The following is a 20,050-nucleotide window of genomic DNA, read 5'->3' on the forward strand; positions in this document are numbered from 1 at the left end:
AAAGGACCAAATACACACGAAAAGGTAGGGGACCATGGAAGGCAGAGTCAAAGGCCTAATGGTGAACACGCAGTCAGGTTCAGAAGGAAAAACAGCCAGGTGGAGGAAAAAGAGGAAGAAAAGCCCACAGGAGGGGAAGGTTTGTGTGAGGAAGTCTCAGAAGAAAGTGAGGTAAACCCACATGCGCCAAGCTGGAAACCTGACTTCTCCTGTGTGTGGAGTTAGAAGTGGGGCTGTAATATATTAGATGAGGCTGCGGATGAACTTGACTTGAAGGACCCTGTTGAGAAAACTAAATCAGAATCCAGGCAAAAGGAAGTCATTTAAAGTGCTCTTGGGGGTGGGAGGTAAGTTTGATAAAAGTTGTGTTTGAAGGAGAAAACCCAGTAACTTGAAAGAACTAGGAGGCTCTGCCTGATTCAGACCAGAACCTGGGTTAGGGAGGCCAGCAAGGGGGAGAGAGAAAGGGAGGGAGGGAGGGAGACCGGCAGGATTTGGATGTGGAAAGTTTATGGAGTATTTGTGGTCAGGAGTGGCGAGGGGGGAGGTGGCTTTTCAGGAGACAAGACAGGAAGGGAGTCAGGAAGGGCAGACTGCAGGAAACCCGGACTAAGTGCTCAGAAGGCAGATGTCTATTCTGGAGCACTTTCTCACAATGAACACAGGATAAGTACAGGCAAAGGGACCAGGTCCCCCATTGCTGCGTCCCTGCAGACTCTAGAATGCTCGCACCTCCACAACTAGCGGGCATTCTAGGTGTTGTTGCAGGGGTGGGCACGTTTACAAACAGGAACAGGGCACTTGCATAGTAAATACTTTGCTCGCAGAGTCGTTGTGAAGATCATACTTGAGTTAACACGTTGCAAAGCACTTTAGAAAGTGTCTGGCACCTAGTGAGTGCGATTTAAGGGCCAGTTATTATTACTCATTTTTATTGACTGAAAATTATCGGCGCCTAGCACATTGCCTGCGTATGCTCACATCGACTGACTGATTAAACCTTCGCGATCTAGTGAGAGAGATAACGCAAGGAGTTCAGGGCAAAACACACTCTAACCGTGGGCTCTAAGGGAGGTTCGCGAGGGCTCAACTGCAGGGGAGGGACTACGATCGCGGAGGGGCGACTGCATATGGTCTGGTGAGGAGTGCAGAGGGGTAAGACAGGGAGGCTGGGCACGGCAGAGGGGCCCGGCCTGCAGCCTGCAGGGCCCGGGACCTGGGCCGCAAAGGGGCGGGCCCAGAACTGCGGAAAAAATTCCCGAAGCCGCGGAGAGCGCTTGGAAGCGCCGAAGACCATATCGGGGGCGTCTGGCTTCCAGAGGCGCCGAGCCCCGCCCCCGTCGCTCTTTGCGGCTCCCGGGGGAGCGCCCGGGCCTGCGGCGGCCTTCACACCCCCCGAGTCCGCGGCCCGGGCCGCTTGCGACCACTGACCCGCGGCCTGCACCCCAGCCTTGGGCCAGGCCCCAGCCGGGCCAGCGGGCCCCATCCGGCGCGTACCACCCGCCGCTCCACACTCCCGCGCTCCCCCGCAGCCGCGAGTGGTGCGGCCCGGCTCCGCCCCCTGACGCCACGAGGGCGGGGCGCCAGCCCGTCACGTGACGGGGAGTGACCTCGCCGCCCGGCGCCATGGGGGCTTTGGACCCGGAAGTGGCGCCGTGGGCTCGCGGCGGGGCCGCGGGGATGGCGGGAGCCGGAGCAGGAGCGGGAGCTCGCGGCGGAGCGGCGGCGGGGGTCGAGGCCCGGGCTCGCGATCCGCCGCCCGCGCACCGCGTACATCCGCGCCACCCTCGGCCTGCGGCGCAGCCCTCGGCCCGCAGGATGGACGCCGCGTCCGGGGGCCTGGGCTCCGGGGACAACGCCCCGACCACCGAGGCTCTTTTCGTGGCGCTGGGAGCGGGCGTGACGGCGCTCAGCCACCCGCTTCTCTACGTGAAGCTGCTCATCCAGGTGGGGGGCCAGGGGCGTCCTAGGGAGGTGGGGGCTGATGTGAGGGTGACAGGCCGGGATCTGGAGCAGGATGGGGGCGGGGGAGTCGATGGCGACGAATTTGGGGAGAGGGGCAGGAACGGCAGGTCTGGTGGGCTGAAGGGGTGGGAGAGGAGGGAAGCGGTGAGGGGTTTGGGGATGCAGGGAGGATGGGTTTGGGGGTACAGGAGAGGGGGCGAGGGGGTTGGAGCGACAGATTTGGAGAAGGTGGAATGAACAAGGGATTTTGGGGGTGCAGGAGAGGGGGCAATGGGATGCAGAGACAGGTTTGGGCGTGAAAGAATGGAGGCGGTGGACTTGGAATAGGAAGGAAGGAGCAGTATTTTGGGGTGAGGGAAGAAGCAACAGAATTGGAGGAGAGGCGAGAAGTTTGGGTGAATGGGTGGCGAGGAGGTTTGCGGGCCAAGGCCAAGTATTTAGAAGATGAGGAGCACGTATTTAGGGTAAAGGAGGGCAAAAGCTCTGGGTTTGATAGAGGTGGATTTAAAGCGGTTTTGGGGGACAGAAGACTGGGGGCTAGGGCCAAAAATCTAGGAGAGAAGAAAGGGCATCAGACTCCCAGGGAGGGGGGACGGGATGGGGGGGCATTGGGTTTAATGGTGATGGAATTTGGTGAGAAAAGGCGAAAGCAAAGGATTTAACAGCGGAGAGCTGTCGGTTTCCAGGAGATGGGGGCTCTGGATTTGATGGCGACGACAGATTTGGTGGGAGGAGGGGATAGTGTGACGCGTTTGGGGGGAGGGGAACAGATAGGGCGACGCAATGGGGGAGGGGAGTGGTGGCGATTTGTCTTGAGAGGGGAGAAAGGAAGAGCTTTTAGGGGGAAAGGGATGACGCATTTGGAGGAGAAAATAGAAGTGACAATTGGGGTCGGGAGATGGGAATCATCGCAGTCCTTGTATCTGGAGGGTTGGGCTGAAGGGATATGGGAGTATAGGAATTGGGCAGAGGGGCGGTTGGAACACAAGGTGACAGGATAGGCAGGGGCTGGCAGAAACTGGAACCAAGGTAGCAATATCTCCGGAATCAAAGGATGCATATTTCATGGTGACCAGCAGTGCCTTACAGATGAAGTGGGCTGCTTGAGAAAAGGAGAGATTGAACTGGAAGGGATGCATGATGGAGGGACTGCATCTGGCAGAATTAGGTGGATGTGACTAAGATGGGCCCTGTTTAGATGGGGATGGTTCAGCCTGGACTGATATCTGAAGATTTAGCCTAGAATTTTCCAGTTAGGAAGAGTAGGGGGTAGGGGAAAAAATTGAGATGGAAACCTCAACCAAGGTTTGAGATTTAATTTGAGTTGAGGCTAATGGGTGTCAGATTTACTGTCTTTATAATTGGACTGAGAGAGTGGGAGATGCAACTGGAATGAGAGGGACTTAAATGAGAGTGATTGAAATCTGGGATCTGAGGAATGGGACAGTAGATTTGTGTGTGTGACCAGGAATATGAGAAGGAATGAGGAGATTCAGTCAGGGACATCAGGGTGCCTGACTGGTATCTAATGGTGACCGAGATTTGGAAATGGCTGATTAGGGAAGGTGGAGACTGGCTTTTGGCTGTGATTTGGGAGTGAGAGCTGCTTTACTTACAGAATTAGGATTGTATTTACAGCAGTAGAGATTACAGATTTGGGCAAGAAATTGGGGCTTTGGAGCTGGTGGTACCCAATATGAGAAGTAGGGATACTAGGACCTGAGTTTTTTGGCTGATGGAGTGAGAGTAGATGAGGGCTGGGACTCTAGGGTGGCCGATAGGAGGGACTGTGGAGTGGAGGATGCTGGAGTATAGGGAATTCGGGGCTGCATGTGAAGGAAACGGGAAGTGGCTTCATCATTTGGACCATGGTGGATTTGGTTTACAAGTTTGGAAAGAAAATTGAAATAAAGGTGACTTGGAAAGGGCATTGAGGGGCCGGCCCCGTGGCCCGTGGCTAGCGGTTAAGTGCGCGTACTCCACTGCTGGCGGCCCGAGTTCGGGTCCCGGGCATGCACCGATGCACCGCTTGTCAGGCCATGCTGTGGCGGCATCCCATATAAAGTGGAGGAAGACGGGCACAGATGTTAGCCCAGGGCCAGTCTTCCTCAGCAAAAAGAGGAGGATTGGCATGGATGTTAGCTCAGGGCTGATATTCCCACCAAAAAAAAAAAAAAAAGAAAGGGCATTGAGGCATGAGAGAGCATTGGGAATGAGGAAGAATGGAGAATTGGGGAATGAGGGAATCTAAAGGGTGGGAAGAACTAGATGGTGGTTGGGTTAAAGATAGGTGAGCCCAGCTGGGGGACAGAAGTGGCCTATGTGATTTGAACCCAGCTGGTGCTGAGTGTAACATATTTGAGGGTGAAATCTTAATGGGTATAGCTTGGGAATCAGAGTAACATTTTGCAAAAATGCAGATCCCAATTTGGGGAGGGGTAGCAGGATTGGAGTGGCAGATTTGGGGGTTGCCTAGATTAAGTGAATAAGAATGCAGTGCTTCAGATCAGGGCTTGTGGGTGTTAGGTTTCAGGAGCTAGAGGTTTGAGGGTGCAGGACTGGCTCTGCTAGCTTTGGGTGTGGTTAGGACTGGGGTAACATTTGGGATGAAATTGGGTGAGTATGACTTGGGAACGAGTACTGACAGTTTGAGGGTGAGGGAAACAGGGGTGAGATACAGCCAGTGTGCCTTTGATAACCCGGTGGATGTTGAGACAATAGACTCGAAGGGTTTGGGAGCTGTGGAGATACTGGGTGAAGAGACACAGCAGATTTAAGGGGGGAATTGGTGTCAGTGGGACTCCCAAACTGTTGTTGAGTGGACTGGGTAAGACAGCAGAAGAGCAGTAGGTCAGACTTGGAGTTCAGGTTATAAAGGGAATAGTGCCTGTGTAAGAGAACAAAATCAAAACAAAACTTAACTCCGAACCTTCTAGCTTTTAATCCAGAGGGGGACGTTCTGGAAGGGGAGGGCTAATTGCATGGGTCAACTGGTTCATCCCTTTCCTCCAACTTCCCAGGAAGGTCCCCTTCACAGAGAGGGTTTCTTAATTTACAATCAGTAATCTGTCATGTAGCTCAGAATCACATCCACAAGGGACAGCCTGAACTTGCAAAAACACTTGACTAAGGCGAAGAAGAAAGGAAATTGAGCCAGGAAAATGCCAGAAGCATACGTAGTCCCGTTTTTAAGGCAGAGCTTCCCAACCCTGCCATTTCTGCTCCCTTCCACATCCAAGAGGAGCTGCCCTGGTCCATGGGCTTGGCTGGCCTGCTTTGAGGAATGGGACTGGTGTCCCGGCCCCCTGCCAAAGAAGGGGCCTTCTCATACCCCACTTAGGTGCTGGTCTCCCAGACACCTTGCCTCCTGCCTGGCAGCAGAGAGTCTATCTCCTCATTAATTGGCAGCGTAACATGGCCTCACCCCTTAGGAGAGACCCCACCTCCCCACAGGGGTATGAGAGGCTTGTCCTTCACCCACCCATGAGTTTAACAGATTCCCTAATTATAACCAGCATCTATACAGCAAGAATTATGATAGCCCTACAGAAATGAGGGGGTCATGCTGTCACAGGGATATGGGGTGATGGAGATTAGAACACAGTTGAGGAATTGTTTGAGCAGCATCTGGGATTCGAGCTCATGGTTTGCTGTGCCTGGGAGCGAGAGGGACAGATTTGTGGGTGTCTGCAGTGGGTGCGGTAAGAAATTGGAGGGTGGGGTGAAGTTTGGAGTGGGTTACTCAGAGCTGGGCTGTCTGAAGTTTGGGACAAAGGTTCAGGTGTGATGTGTTTTGGTGTTGCCACATTTGGGATTGAGACTGGACTGAAGTTGTTAACCTGGAGATGAGCATTAACTGAGATTTATTCTGAGATGAGTGTGGGGTTCGAAGTACATAAAAATGGGGGTTTCTACACTGGAAATATCTGGAATTTGAAGGTAAGAATGTTGGGGGATGGGGTGACTTGGAGTGGTAGAGGTGGTATCTGGGACTAGACATTTCTGTTCATTTATACCATGCTGAGGGTTATAGACACCAATGAAATTTCTGCTATGTTTTGATGGGAAAACATCAACAGGAGCAGCATTAGAATTTGTGGGAGGAGAGTCAGAGCCCTGGGAAAGATGAGAAGCGGTGAGACTGAATCAACAGTAGAATCTGACCTTCCTTTTGTATTTGTTGATTCTGAAGGTGGGTCATGAGCCGATGCCTCCCACCATTGGGACCAATGTGCTGGGGAGGAAGGTCCTCTATCTGCCGAGCTTCTTCACCTACGGTGAGTGTGCTTCCCAGACAGGAAGGCCCACACGGACCAAAAAGAAGCGTCAAATGGGGCAGGCCCAGCTGGCCTTGGGGAACACGCTGGGCAGCATGGCACCCAGAGTCGGAGCTGGCACGGAGGAGGGGATCAAAGAGTGTGGCCAGAGGCAGCAGGGTGTCGGGGCGGGAGCAGGTGAACGATACAGCTTTGGTCCAGCTCCTCTGCCTGCAGCTGCCAGCTGTCAGCCCAGGCAGCAGGAGGGGCAGACGGATGCCCGAGAGAGGGCAGTCCAAGATGCTGGCCCCTGTCATCCGTGCCGCCCCAGGGTATGCCTGGAAGCAAGGGTGGGGTGGCTTTCCTTTTGCCTTCTGAGCAGTCCTGCCCTGTTAGCAGCTTTTCTGCTTTCCTGCTACTCCAGCCTGTTGGGGCCTCCTGGGTTCTTTTCCTTCGTCCTCTTTCCCCTGCATTCCCCGGGCAGTGGTGCCTGCTCACTCTGGCGTCGCTGTCCACTGGGTGTAGACCAGTGTGCGGTGAGTTCAGGTTTTGCCTCTGGAGTGCCCTGACCAGCTGCACGGGCTCGGGCAGGCCACTTAGCTGCTCTGGCCCCACATTCCTTGTCTGCAAAGCAACATCAGCTTCTTTGTGCTCAGGCCCTTCACACAGACACCCCCTTCCCCGCCCTCTGCCTGCCGGGAGGTCTCTTCACCAGGAAGCCCGCCACAGTGGAGCTTGCGCGATGCCAGTGAAGCCCACCTGGCTGCCTCTGCTTCTCATCCCCTGGCCCACAGGTGCCAGCTGGCCAAGGCCATTTCAGATCCTCCATCTCTGTCCCTCTCCCAGTCCCCACCCTCACTAGACTTCTTCATGTTCACAGCCAGGCTGATCCTCTCATGCTTCCTCCACCTCTGCTCTTCTTACCTGTTTGGTCAGTCCAGAATGTTCTCTGGAAATCTTTCTTTCTGCTGAATAACTTGGGGCTTTGCCCCCCGTCACCTTTTTTTCGCTTCACACACTGTTGGCAGAATCTGACGTCGTGTTTCTCTTCCAGTTTCGCCACTGTGTTGTTGAGTACAGGTGAGGGCCAGGCAGAACACGTCATTTTATGGGGAAATCTGTTCATATTTGCTTTTATTTAAAAGTTGTCAGTGTAGGAGAGGGGGAAATCACAGAATTAGGAAGGCACCCCCATCGTAGTACAGTGAAGCTGGTGTACAAAGTTAACCCTGTATTTGTGGGAAGCTGGGGCAGTGGGCTGCCAGCGCCCCCCACTGTGGTTTCTCTGTATATGCTTACGCGTGCTCCAGCCATGTGAGACTCGAGGGTAGGACCCAGACCATCTCTATTCGTGTCACACAGTCATTCCCGAAAGGACTCAGGGTAGAGAGGTCTTGACTCTCATTACCTCTTGCAGAGATGAGCAGAGTTCTGAGGTGCTCCCCCCCACACCCCTTTTTATATAAATGTTGTTTCAGTCCACATATTGTAAGCAGATGCCCGTTGGGCATTTCCAGACACTATACCTGCTCTCGAGTTGGAGAGGGGGCTCAGCTCAGCTGTCTGGCTGTCTAGATACTCTCTGGGCAGCATCTTCTCTTCCCCATGTCATGGTGAAAAGTGCCCCAGCTGTTGTGACAGTCTTGGGCGTAATGGAAGGAATTTCCTGGAGAGTTTTCCAGGGACCACAGAGAAACTGTGGAATGATGGAGTCCTGGCCAGCCTTGGAGCCCTTTGGGCCCACGAAGGCCTCTGTAGGCATTGCTGCACACCTCTCTCTCCTCTCACTTGTTCATAATTCAGCTCTGAGATGACGAGAAGTAGGAGTCCTTACTCCGTATTTACTGGTGGGCAGATCGGGTAGAAAGAGGATAAGTGTCTCACTGGAAGTCACACTCCGGCTTTATCCTGCGAGCGCTCCCTTTTGCTGACTGGAGCACCCCTCCCCCAAAATAAACCTTCCTTCTGCCTGTTCACTCTGTGAAGCAGGGCGCCTCGCCACGTCACCCAGCGTCCTCTCCCCGCCTACTCCTCTCCTTCCAGCCCCACCCCCACCTCAGGAAGCCAGGTATGCAGGTAACAGGTGCTCTGGGGCCCAGCGAGGGCCTGTGCTAGCAGTGACGTTGAATTGCTGGGTTGGCAGACATGTTGCAAAAGAGGAAAAGGGACATTTGCTGGTTCCTGCCACTGTGCGGTACTAGAGAGCTCAAGTCATGGATCTGAAAAGGGAGCACATTGTCCAAGAGAATGTTCTGCTAGCTTCCAGGTATGCAAGTTTATAAAAATACATCACCTGTTTGAACACGATTAAAAAGTTGATATTAAATAAAACAATAAAACATTATTAAATAAAGTATCCTCTTAGAGACCCTAATGAACAAACACTGACTCACACAGGTGGGGTCTAGCTTCCCTGTCTGCTTAAGTTTTTTCTATAGAATAGTTCATTGGGTGCTTCCGTTTTAGTTACTTCTCCACCGGTGTTTCCCCTCCCTGTGATTAATGAATGCCAGCAGGTGCCAGGTGGTGCCCTGGGCACAGCACAGTAAGAGGGTGAGGCTGGCCCTCTTCCTGGCGTGCTCAGGGGACGCCCTTGCATCTCTCTCCTGGGAGCCCTACCTTTTCCGTTTTTCCTCCCTTAGGTTAGAGACTTTGTCATTGCCATGGGCACTCTGTCTTTTTGCTATTTTTCTTTTCCCCGAGAAAAACATTTTTTATAAGCGACACCGTTGGTTCCTGGGTTGCAGCACTTAAGTTGCTGAGTTGAAAAACTAGTTTATTTTGCCAAGTAGGTTTTTCAAAGCTGAAGAAAAAAAGGAAACATATGAACTTGTTTGTCAAAAATATGTTTTGAAGGTTTTACCAATAAAACACAGGGGCTAGAAAAGACGTTTTGGGAGGGGGCCTGATTGCTTCTGGGGTCCTGGGTGGATGCTCCCTTCTGTGACTGAAGTCAGCATGTACAGACCTTCCTCGACTTACACTGGGGTTACGTCCCACTAAACCCTCATAAGTTGAAAAAATGAGTCGAAAATGTGCCTAGCCTACCAAACAGCATAGCTTAGCTTTGTCTACCTGAAACGTGCTCAGAACACTTACATTAGCGTACGATTGGGCAAAATCATCTAACACAAGGCCTATTTTATAATAAAGTGTTAAATATCTCATGTAGTTTTTTGAGTGCTGTACTGAAAGTGAAAACGAGAATCGTTGTCTGGGTGCAGAATGGTTGTAAGTATACCAGTTGTTCACCCTCGTGACCACGTGACCGACTGGGAGCTGTGGCTCGCTGCCGCTACCCAGCATCACAAGAGTATCGTATCGCATATCGCTAGCATGAAAAGATTAAAATTTGAAGTACAGTTTCTACTGAATGCATATTGCTTTCACATCATCATAAAGTCAAAAAATCCTAAGTCGAACCCTTGTAAGTCAAGGACTGTCTGTGTTGAGGGACAGGCTGCATCTGGTCTGGGTGTGAATGTGAACCAGGAGTGGGTGCGTCTGGGCTGGGCGTGACGCTGCGCCTCTGCTCTCTTACAGCCAAGTACATCGTGCAAGTGGATGGGAAGATAGGGCTCTTCCGAGGCCTGAGCCCCCGGCTGATGTCCAACGCCCTCTCCACCGTGACTCGGGGCAGCATGAAGAAGGTGAGCCTGGGGCGAAACCAGGAGCGGCTGCCTGAGGTTCCCCCAAGCTGCCTTCCACCCCCAGAGGCAGCCGTGTGCACTGGTCCTGCTTTTGCATTCCCAGTCTGGTCAGGGTTCCACCTCAGCACCAAAGCCAGGCTCCAAACCCTGGTGGTCCATCGCTGAGTCTCCTTGATGGGGAGGGTTGCTACCCCACAGTCCTCCCGCTTTCCCACAACTGTGACACCAGACAAGGGCTTTTTTCCACCGAGATCCAGCCCTGGGGTTACCTGAGACGGGCCCAGCTGATGGAGCTGCAGAGAAAACAGCGGGAGCCGGCCCTGCCGTCTACATTTAAGAGGCATAGCTGTGCTTGGCTTTTGGCCCTCCTTGTTTTTTGTGGCTCAGGTTTTCCCTCCGGATGAGATCGAGCAGGTGTCCAACAAGGATGACATGAAGACTTCTCTGAAGAAAGTGGTGAAGGAGGTGGGTGTCTGGAATCGGAGATGGAGAGGCCCTCGGAGGGGAGTCTGTTTATTTCTCCCCTGGAGTTGAGCAGGTCACTGAAGAGCCACAGAGCTGGGTCCTTGTGTGTGCATGGGTGGGGTGGGACATAGAAGGAGCCCCAGCGTGGACACTGCAGGGAATCCCAGAAAGCTCTCAGCTGCCGTGGGGTCTGGCCCCAGACCTGACAGCACTCCTTGGTGGAGGGGACTGGGGGTGGGCAAGTGGCACCATCTGAGGTAGACTGACGCCACGTGGGGCTGCGGGATCCCCGTGAGTGCCAGTTCCAGAGACAGGCCAGGCCGAGTCCCCACCCTCTGCTCTCTTCCAGACCTCCTACGAGATGATGATGCAGTGTGTGTCCCGCATGCTGGCCCACCCCCTGCATGGTGAGCTGCTGCATTGGAGACTGCATCGCAGCTGTGGGATGACCCCCCGGATTGTAGATGGGTAGCCGTAGAATTGCTGGGAAGTGGGAGTGGGTGGGGATATTCCACTGGAACCCCACTGAGGAGAGATTGGCCAGGGTCCTGTGCAAAAGGAGCTGGGGCTCTTCCCAGGCAGAAGAAATGGGATGCCATGGTCATGGGGTGTGACGGGGCATCCCAGAGGCCCTCATCCCCTCCTGTGCTGTGACACAGGCCATGTTGTGCAGTGGCCGCTCTGTACTGGGCACTCTGTGGCTGGGGTGACATGGGCTTTGGCCCACCATGTCACCTGTGTGTGTTTTCTTTTTCCTCAGTCATCTCAATGCGCTGCATGGTCCAATTTGTGGGACGGGAGGCCAAGTACAGGTGGGTAATTCTCGGGACTGACAGGATTGGCCATGTTACCATTCAGAGTCTGCCAAGACAGGCCGTGCTGGGGTCAGTCGTTGCCCCTTTTCTGCCCCAGTTCTACTATGCTAGTTTCAGAGGAACGTGGTAGTGGCTTCCATAGTCTGCGTCCAGGGGCATTTCCTGTTCGCCATCTCTTTTCTGGCGCACCCTGGATGAGCCCTGCAGGGCAGGGAATGGGATTGTAGTCGCCTTGGATTAGGAGTTCCGACACCAGAGCTGATTCTGCCACATAGGACTGAGCTGGAGTTCCCTCCTGAACCCCCTAGGTTGTGCCCTAACAATTTCTCCGGCTGTCAGAGAACCCAGCTTAAGCTCGTTGCCTACTCTGCTAAGAGGCTGTCCACCCCGTGGGCTTGGGCTCGTCCCCTTAGTTGTTTACTAGAAACTTCCCTTGGCCTCTGCTGTGCCTGGCACTGAGCTGGGTGCTGTGGGGGCATAGGTGTGTTGACTTTGCGCTTCCCCGTGGCGCTTATGGCCTCCCTGCCCCTCTGAGGCTCAGGGCAGGACAGGAGGCGGATCCTGGAGGCATGTGGCAGGAAGATTCGCTCTGTTACCCTTCCTCTCTAAGATTCTCGTTTCCTGGGTTCAGGTGTTTTCTGCAGCTGTGCTATGGGACTGCTGCCCCAGGAAACTCGGCTGCCGTGTGCCTCATTTGGGGTTCACTAATGGGAAATTGGCCCATTCTCCCAGACTGAAATGTGAGGTTGGTAGACAGGACCAGGAGGGGGTGATCTGGCTCAGAACCCCAGTGGGCAGAGCCACTGTTCTGAGCAGCAGGTAGGGCAGGGCTGGGCTGCTCCAGGACCAGTGCTAGCCAGGGCCTTGGCTCCCACCGTCTCTCTCTCCTAGGCTGCCCATCGCCTAGGCTTTGCAGAGCCTCCCTGCAGGACAGGCCACTTGGCATTGGTAGCCACAGGTCACAGAGTTTGCTCTTTGAGCTTCTTTTGCATTTCATACCAAAGACACCACAGCCTCTCCCCTGGTCTCTAGCAGCCTGCAGTGGCCAAGGCGCTAGTCCTCAAGCTCCCTGCTGGGAGGGCCAGATGCCTTTTCCCAGGCTGCATCTGGGTGGTCTGATTCAAGGGCCTCTTGCTATAGGGCCCTGTGTTCCTTCTCTGCCCTCTGGAAGGTGATTCTGGCCACTCGCCACCCCTCCTGCTCTCACTGTGCCAGAAGGTTGTTCAGCCAGAGATAAGCACTAGGGCCAAGCAGGAGAAGGGCCTGTTTCCTCTGCAGCAGCCCAGGCTGGAAGGTTCGCTCCTAAACTCCAGATCCACAGAAAATGGCAGGAGAGAACTCCTAGGGTTCTGTGCCTGTGGGTTGCTGGGTTTCCGCAGTCTCCATGGACTGTGTACATGCCCCTTCACCCCCAAACAAGAGCTCTCAAATATTCCCCAGTCTATTCTGCCTAGTAACAGAGACTCCCCTCCCCGTCTCGGCCAGGACCGGATGGCTCTGAGCAGAGGTGGTGGGCTTTGCTCCACACCAGGGTGGGCTTCTGGAAGGTGACCACGTGACATTGTATTCCTCTCTTGCCTTCTTCACAGTGGTGTGCTGAGCTCCATTGGGAAGATTTTCAAAGAGGAGGGGCTGCTGGGATTCTTTGTGTACGTGAGTTTGTACTCCCCGTACCTGGCCACAGGCATGGCTCTACTAACGGGCTCATTCTCAACCTCTCAGGCCGCAGCTGCGGGCCTCAGACTAACCACAGGGCTCTGTCCCAGCCGGAGCAGCTGCACTTCGGCTCCATAGAGCTCCATAGCATATGCGAGCTACAGATCATCCGGACCAAAGCTGCCCAGCACTTTGCAGATCACGGCTCACACAAAAATGGTACTGTTTGTCCAGAACACTGGGGAGATGGGCTGACTGGCCCCCGTAGGCTCCATCTGTTTGCTCCAGGGCTGGGGGTGGACATGGGGATGGTCTTCATGAGCCAGGGCACTCCATCGTCCTTGGTTTCACTGCTGGAAAATGACTGAAAATCTGTGACTCGGATTGCGGGTGGAGCACTGGCAGCTCACAGGCCGACTTCAGCCCATGGATTGTTTGACATGGCATTTCTGACAAATTCGTCCTTTACGTTTCACATGTAGGATATGTCACACAACAGTCCACATTTCTGGCTTCTCTTGAAAAGTCAGAAAACCTGATCCTGCTGGTCCTGTGTTTCTGCAGAGTAGTGTCAGCAGGGCTGGTCTCCCGAGAGCCCCAGACCCTGCCCTCCTTGTTTTCTCACACCCGCCTTCCTCACCTGCAAAGAAAGCTCGTGCCGAAAAGACTAACCCACAAAGGGAGCCCAGAAGCTGGGCCTGACGAGCCTGTCCTTTATTTTGCCTTTTTAAGGTCCACGCAGTGATGTGCGTGCTGATATGTACGCAGTATACCAGATGTGGGGCCCTCTAGTAACTCAACGTTGTGGTTTGATAGCTGGCCAGGTTTTTTTATTTATGATCCTGCATTTCACCAAGAAACAACTACGTGGGGGTGTGTGTGTGTGTGTGTGTGTGTTTCTCACCAGGAGATGATTTTGCCCCCAGGGGACATTGGCAATGTCTGGAGACATCTTTTGGTTGTCACAACTGGCATCTAGTGGGTAGAGGCCAGGGATGCTGCTAAACATCCTGTAATGCAGAGGGCAGCCTCCACAACAAAGAATTATTTGGTCTTAATTGTCCATAGTACAAAGGTTGACAACCTTGATTTATACAGACACATATTCTCATATATATATGTATAACTATATATGTATAAACATTTGCCCATGTAACTGGTATATCAGACCTTAAAACACTGCATGTCACCACCTCTGGCTTTTTTTTTTTGGAGGGGAGGAAGACTAGCCCTGAGCTAACATCCGAAGCCAGTCCTCCTCTTTGCTGAGGAAGATTAGCCCTGGGCTAACATCCGTGCCCATCTTCCTCTACTTTATATGGGATGCCACCACAACAAGCAGTGCATTGGTGCACAACCAGGATCTGAACCCCAGGCCGTTGAAGTGGAGCGCGTGCACTTAACCGCTGCGCCACCAGGCCGGCACCCACATCTGGCATTTTTCGCATATGTTATATAGTTCTGTTCTGGTGAATAGGATTCCGGCACAGTACATGCTTACTCGTTGGGTTCTTTTTTTTCCTTATGTGATTTTGGAACAGGCATACGTGTTACGATACTTGGAAAGCACCAAAGGGTGTATGTAGGTGGGAGGTCAATCAGAGCACAGGCGGAGGCAGCAGAGTTGTAAATTGCATTCACAAAGGTTCATTTTATTACTATCCCTCATAACATAGATGTGTTGCATATATTCTTTTGAAGTTTTCAAATATTTTACAGTAAGATTTTTTTAAAATTCAAAAATCATAAATCTGCTTCTCCTCCCAAGGCATAGTCATTTTTCTCCTGGAGATCTTCCCATGTCATTCCATATCTAAACAAGCAAATAAACACATTAAAAAAAATACTAATAGCACATAGGACCCACTGATCTCAGTCTGGCTTCTTGCCGTCAGCACTGTGTCTTGGGGAGCCTTCCATATCAGTTTGTAGAGCTGTTTCTCGTAAAGGCTATCACTTTCAAAGTCAGCCCTCCTTGCAAAAGCTTGCATGGAATGTCTTAGATGAAACTTTCCAGGGGTGAAGACAACAGATGCATTGAGCAAAGTGTTTTGCGAGATTAGGTAAAGAGGCCAGGAGAAAACGACCAACCTGTAGGCACTCTTTCATAATCTGCATCTGAAAATCCCAGATTTAGCAACATGTACATCTTGAGGTCCGGCTTCTGTGGTTTGAAAACCGCTTGTGAGACGGTAAACTAATTTGTGGCGTCAGATGTGGCGTACAACACCCTCCATGGAGAAAGGAACATTGGCTTCCTGGTGTGGATAGCTGTGGCCCACGTGGCCCCTTCCTGAGGTGGTGCCGTTGAATATGCTGGAGTTTTGAGCTTGGACCATCCCTGCCTGCTTCCTGGGTGTAGAGCCCCAGGAAATGTTCCCCTCCCTCCCCTGCTCATCTTTACTCACCTTGTTTTTTAGCGGCTTAATTCCTCACCTCCTGGGAGATGTGGTTTTCTTGTGGGGCTGTAACCTGCTGGCCCACTTCATCAATGCCTACCTGGTGGATGACAGCGTGAGTGACACCCCAGGGGGGCTGGGAAACGACCAGAATCCAGGTTCCCAGGTTGGTTGGAACAAGGACTTGTCCATCTTTCCGTGTACTGCTGACGCCCAGGGTCTGGGGCAGACTCGAGGACTCTGGGATTCTGAGCACCAGGCCTGAGGGCTAGAGAGGACCTCTGGGGAGTGATCTGGGAAGAGGACCTCTGGTTGTCCCTGGGCCAGCTTTGCTGCTAGGGAGAGTGGCCTCAAGAGATGAGATTTGAGATCCGTAACCAGACCTGGAGGAGTTCATGGAATGCCCTTCTCTGGGCAGCTTTAGAAATAAAACAGACCCCAGCTTATCCAAGGCTGGTTTGAGTCAGTGACCCAACAAGGGGTCAGGAAATCAGGAGGTAGACCAACTAATAATAACCCTTTAACTTTTGCTTAATGTTTTATGCTTTTTAAAACTCTTTTGTGAACATTATAACATTTGATCCTGACAGCACCCCAGTTGTGAAGGGAACAGGGCGAGTATAACGTCCCGTTTTACACATAGAGAACTTGAGACCAGAGGCTGAAGGGCTCTACAGAGGCATTCAGCTGGGCATCAACAGGGCTGGGCCTGGGTCTTCCCTGTGCCAGGCTGAGGGTGCTTTCCCCCTTGAAGTGTTTCAGATCAGCGAGGAAGTATACCGTGCAGGCGTACCCCATTGTTTTGTTAGCAGTCATCTACACATGCTATGCACAGACTTCTCAGCAGGTTGGGTCAGGTGTTGGGAGGTCTTGGTCCTTCTAAAAGGAGCTTGTTGAAGAAACGTGTCTGGGGACTTGAGGGTTGACTGGTTCTGCCTGAACCCGGATAAGAGTTGGGGAACAGGGGTGGGCGGGAGATTCCTGGTAGCCAGACATTCCAACAGCGGGGATTGCCGACCCCAGGAGGATAGGCGAGGGGCTGGGGACCTGTCTGCCAGAAGCACTTTTGGGGGGAGTGGGTTCATAGTCTGTATGTGTCTGTATCTGGACCCCAGAATGGCGATTCTTGGGGGGCGTGGGGGTGGTGTCTGGGCATGTGTCTGTGTGGCGAGGAGTGCCCTGCCCCAGCTGAGAGCCTCTGCTCAGAGGCAGACAGTGTCAGGCCATTTGACTTGGGGGGGTGAGTCTTACTGCCCTTTCAGTGTAAGCAAATTCAAGTGGCTCCGGAGGGACCAGCTTCCATCTGCAGTTACTGTAGCACAAACCCATGGCCCTGCCCTTTCTGGGGGCCTTGTGGGCTGGTGAGCTGCTGCCGTCACATACAGAGCAGGGCTGGGACAGCTGGGGCGTCTTGGCGGGGGGAGGGGTGTCCCACAGCTGACTGGCTTCCTCCAGTCTGGGGGGGCAGGTGTCTGACCAGGGACTGCTGCGCTCAGGTCACCGCCAATAGCAGTCAGCAGCTTCAGGGAAAGGATCTCTCAAGTGCTTTTCTGATGTGGCGTAAATGCTAAGATGAGGCTGCTGCTCAGACACAGGGCTGAGCCAACCCCCCGCCCGCCTCAGGGTTGCAGGACAACCATCTGGTGGGATGGCCACGCCACAGGAAGCTGAGGGATAGGTAGTCCCCCTTTCTAGCTAGGAGCTGTTTCCCCAGCAAAGTAGAACTCAGAAGTTGGGGGCCTGAAGGGGGCGCGAGCTTGGTGAGGTAGGGGGTGGCAGTGAGCCCAGAGTTCCCCCTTGCCTTTTGCTACAGGTCCAGGATTGTGTGTCTGGGTAGTTCGAGTGGGTATCTATCTTTTCATGCAGTAAGCACTTACAGAGCACCGACTGTGCCAAGCCCTGGACCTTGATCAAGGCAGACACAGGCCAAGCCCTTGGAGCTCACAGCTCAGGGTTACACAGGCCAGCAGCCAATAATTCCACTTATCTGGTCTTCGCTTCTGCTCCTCACCATCCCCAGCTGGGTCACAGAAGTCCCTTCAGTCTGGTTATCCCACTTCTGTCTCCCAGATCTTCTCTTGGCTCTGACTACAAGGCCACAGAAGCCGCTGGCAGGCCCTGAAAGGGAATGCAGTGTGCACAGTGGGTGTGTGAGGAGCTGAGTGCAGAGGATGTGTGAGGCCAGTGTGGAGGGCGAGGTGGAGGGGGCCCAATGAAGCAGCATGGGGCACGGGCCCCCATGTCTGAAGGCTACCTCCTGAGGTGCCTGGGGCAAACCCGTCTTCTTTCTGTCTCTTCAGTTCAGCCAGGCCCTGGCCATCCGGAGCTACACCAAATTTGTGATGGGGGTAAGTTGAGACAGCTGCCCCTCCCAGTGCCCTCTGGGCCTGGGTGGGGTTTAGGAGGCCAGCTCTGGTGGTGGCTGGAGGCAGCCCCAGTATCGGGTGTTGGTACAGTGTGGCCCTGCTCCCTGAGCCTGGGGCGGGGGTGCCGGTGGTGGGTGGATCACAGACACTCTGCTCTCCCTGGTTTCAGATCGCAGTGAGCATGCTGACCTACCCCTTCCTGCTGGTTGGTGATCTCATGGCTGTGAACAACTGCGGGTAGGTGTGCTCCCCTCCGCCAGGCACCCTGCCCCCTTCCGCCTGCTCTGTGTGTAGGCTCAGCCCACCAGCCACCGTGGCTTCCTCTAGGATTCGCCACACCCCTTTGGGATGAATCTCTGGTTCCAGATATGGGTGGTGGCAGCTCCAAGCCATTCTTCTGGGAGTCTCCTTTTCTCGGCTGATCCCTCTCCCACTGTTCTCTGTCTAACATGCTCTCCTTCCCGGGCAGGCTGCAGGCCGGGCTCCCCCCTTACTCCCCAGTGTTCAAATCCTGGATCCACTGCTGGAAGTACCTGAGTGTGCAGGTAAGCAGGCCCCCAAGGCAGGATTTTTCCTGTACTTCTGCCACATGGATCAGATGAAATGGTTCTGTGGCCTCTTCATTGCACACAGAGATAAGGTTGTCTTGGAATCCAGAGTTGTGAGTAGAGAGGATAAGGAGAAAGTAGACTCTTGTTTAAGGCATTTAAATTAAATTTTCACTTTATTTTAGAAAGGATTTGAGGTAGTTAGGTCTGATTTGATGTAAAAATTATACATCAGACGAGGTCTCCTTTTTTTCTTCACCTCTTAAAGACTCTTAGAACAAGTATGAGGGAGCCCGTGGGGTAGATGGTGAAGCCCAAGAACTTCTTATCCCAGAGTGACATGGGCTGAAGACGCAAGGACTAGGAGCAGTCCTGACAGGCAGCTGGCCTGTGGAGGCCGACCCCTCCCTCCTGCAGGACGTCCCCGGTGCCCAGGACAGCCTGAGGGTTGAGTTGGGCCACATGGTGAGCCTGGCAAAGGTGCCAGTTTGGGGGTCTTGTGTTCTGTGCCCAAACACCCTCCTGCTGGCTGGAGCTCTTGGCCCCAGAGGTCAAGGAGCCAGGTGTCTGATCCATCCTGTCCAAGGATGGCCCAGGGCACATCCTTGCCTTTTCCTGGCCTTGGTTTGCCTCGAAGCAAAATGGGCCAGTGGCCTGGGGAGAATCGAGCACACTGACTGGCCTCAAGGTTGAGAAGAGGACAGATGGGAGGGAAGCAGGGAGGCAAGAGACGGACGTGGTTCTTCCCAGCGACTCCAGTCAGTTCTGCGTGCGTCACATCACGTGGGTATTGGAGGAGGCCAGACCACTTGGGCTCTGAAGCCAGAAGGGCACTGAGTCTCCTCTGGGGATTTCCTGTTGGGTGGGCCCATCGACACTGGACACCCTGTAGCAGAGTGAACTGCTCCCTTGTGCTTCAGCACAGGGCAGGTACTGACCTTGCTCTCCAGGAATGCAAGCCTAGCACCCCCCGCCCTCCCCACCTGGTCTCTGAGCTGCTGCCTTCTTTGCCTTACGCTGGCCTTGCTTGGGGGCAGGGCGAGAAGCGTGGCCTCCCCTTTCACTGGCCTGTCTGCTCCTTCCAATCCAGGGCCAGCTCTTCCGCGGCTCCAGCCTGCTTTTCCGCCGCGTGTCATCAGGATCATGCTTTGCCCTGGAATAACCTGAATCACCTAAAAAAACACGCTGCCTCAGCCTGGGCACCGTGGGGGAGGCCTGATCATCTCGAGGCACCTGTAAGATGACTCCAACCCAGCAACATCTAGATGTGCTCCAGCCCAGCTGGGCTTCGGTTTCCATATTTGCCGTGTGTCTGTCCAGAAGTGGGGGACGGGTGGGGGTGAGGCTGCGCCCAGTGGATTGGTCACCTGTTAGACCTGGGGAAGGTGGGGCGGGGCTCCGGGATTGGGGCAGAGTCCCCTTACTTCACAGATTTGCTGAGTCTGCCTTGTCCCGGGGCCCAGAGAGTGACTTGTGGAGGCCTAGGTTGGATGGGAAAAGGCTCATGGGGTCAGATCCCACCCCGCCCCCGCTCACACCTGAGTCAGCCCAGCTCTCCTCCAGCAGCTCAGCTGGGAGCATTGCTATCCTGCTTGTAAATAGAGCGTGATCCCCTTTCACGAGGCCAGCATCATATGCAGGCCTGTGTTAGGAAGCTATTCCTCGGTTCTACCTTTGTTTTTCTCAACACTACTTTTCTGATACGAAGGCAGCACCTTCTGAATGGGAAATCATGCGACTGCTCAGATGTCCCCCTCATCACGTGCTCATTGGTTTAATGGTGACGCCTCCTGTGCAGGATCTGGTACCTGTGCAGTTGTGAGCACCCAGAAGTTAGGCAGATCAGTGTCTCTAGTCCTACCCAGTTTAAAAGTTCGTGATAAGATTTGACCCTTTCTCCCTCAAATAAATGTATTGGTGGTGATTTGGA

The 20,050-nt window shown here is 53.7% G+C and overlaps 1 protein-coding gene across 3 annotated transcripts; it reads left to right on the top strand.

Annotated features, from left to right (window-relative positions):
- The first annotated feature begins 1,598 nt into the window (after window positions 1-1,598).
- On the top strand, window positions 1,599-20,050 carry MTCH1 (mitochondrial carrier 1). 3 transcript variants are annotated; one of them, XR_009222014.1, is made up of 13 exons: window positions 1,599-1,947; window positions 6,158-6,242; window positions 9,765-9,871; window positions 10,259-10,336; window positions 10,686-10,743; window positions 11,097-11,148; window positions 12,741-12,800; window positions 15,228-15,372; window positions 17,507-17,554; window positions 17,742-17,809; window positions 18,042-18,117; window positions 18,389-18,585; window positions 19,211-19,296. XR_009222014.1 is itself a non-coding variant. In XM_058554471.1 (12 exons), exons 1-12 carry the CDS (start codon window positions 1,627-1,629, stop codon window positions 19,280-19,282), a joined length of 1,170 nt encoding a protein of 389 aa, XP_058410454.1. In that variant the 5' UTR covers window positions 1,599-1,626; the 3' UTR covers window positions 19,283-20,050. The 3 variants fall into 3 exon arrangements, 2 of the variants coding, with proteins under 2 accessions (XP_058410454.1, XP_058410455.1); XM_058554471.1 differs by lacking the exon at window positions 18,389-18,585 and having other exon boundaries at window positions 19,211-20,050; XM_058554472.1 differs by lacking the exon at window positions 18,389-18,585 and having other exon boundaries at window positions 15,228-15,321; window positions 19,211-20,050.

This window comes from Diceros bicornis, chromosome 14 (genome assembly GCF_020826845.1).
Source record: "Diceros bicornis minor isolate mBicDic1 chromosome 14, mDicBic1.mat.cur, whole genome shotgun sequence".
Lineage (NCBI taxonomy): Eukaryota > Metazoa > Chordata > Mammalia > Perissodactyla > Rhinocerotidae > Diceros > Diceros bicornis.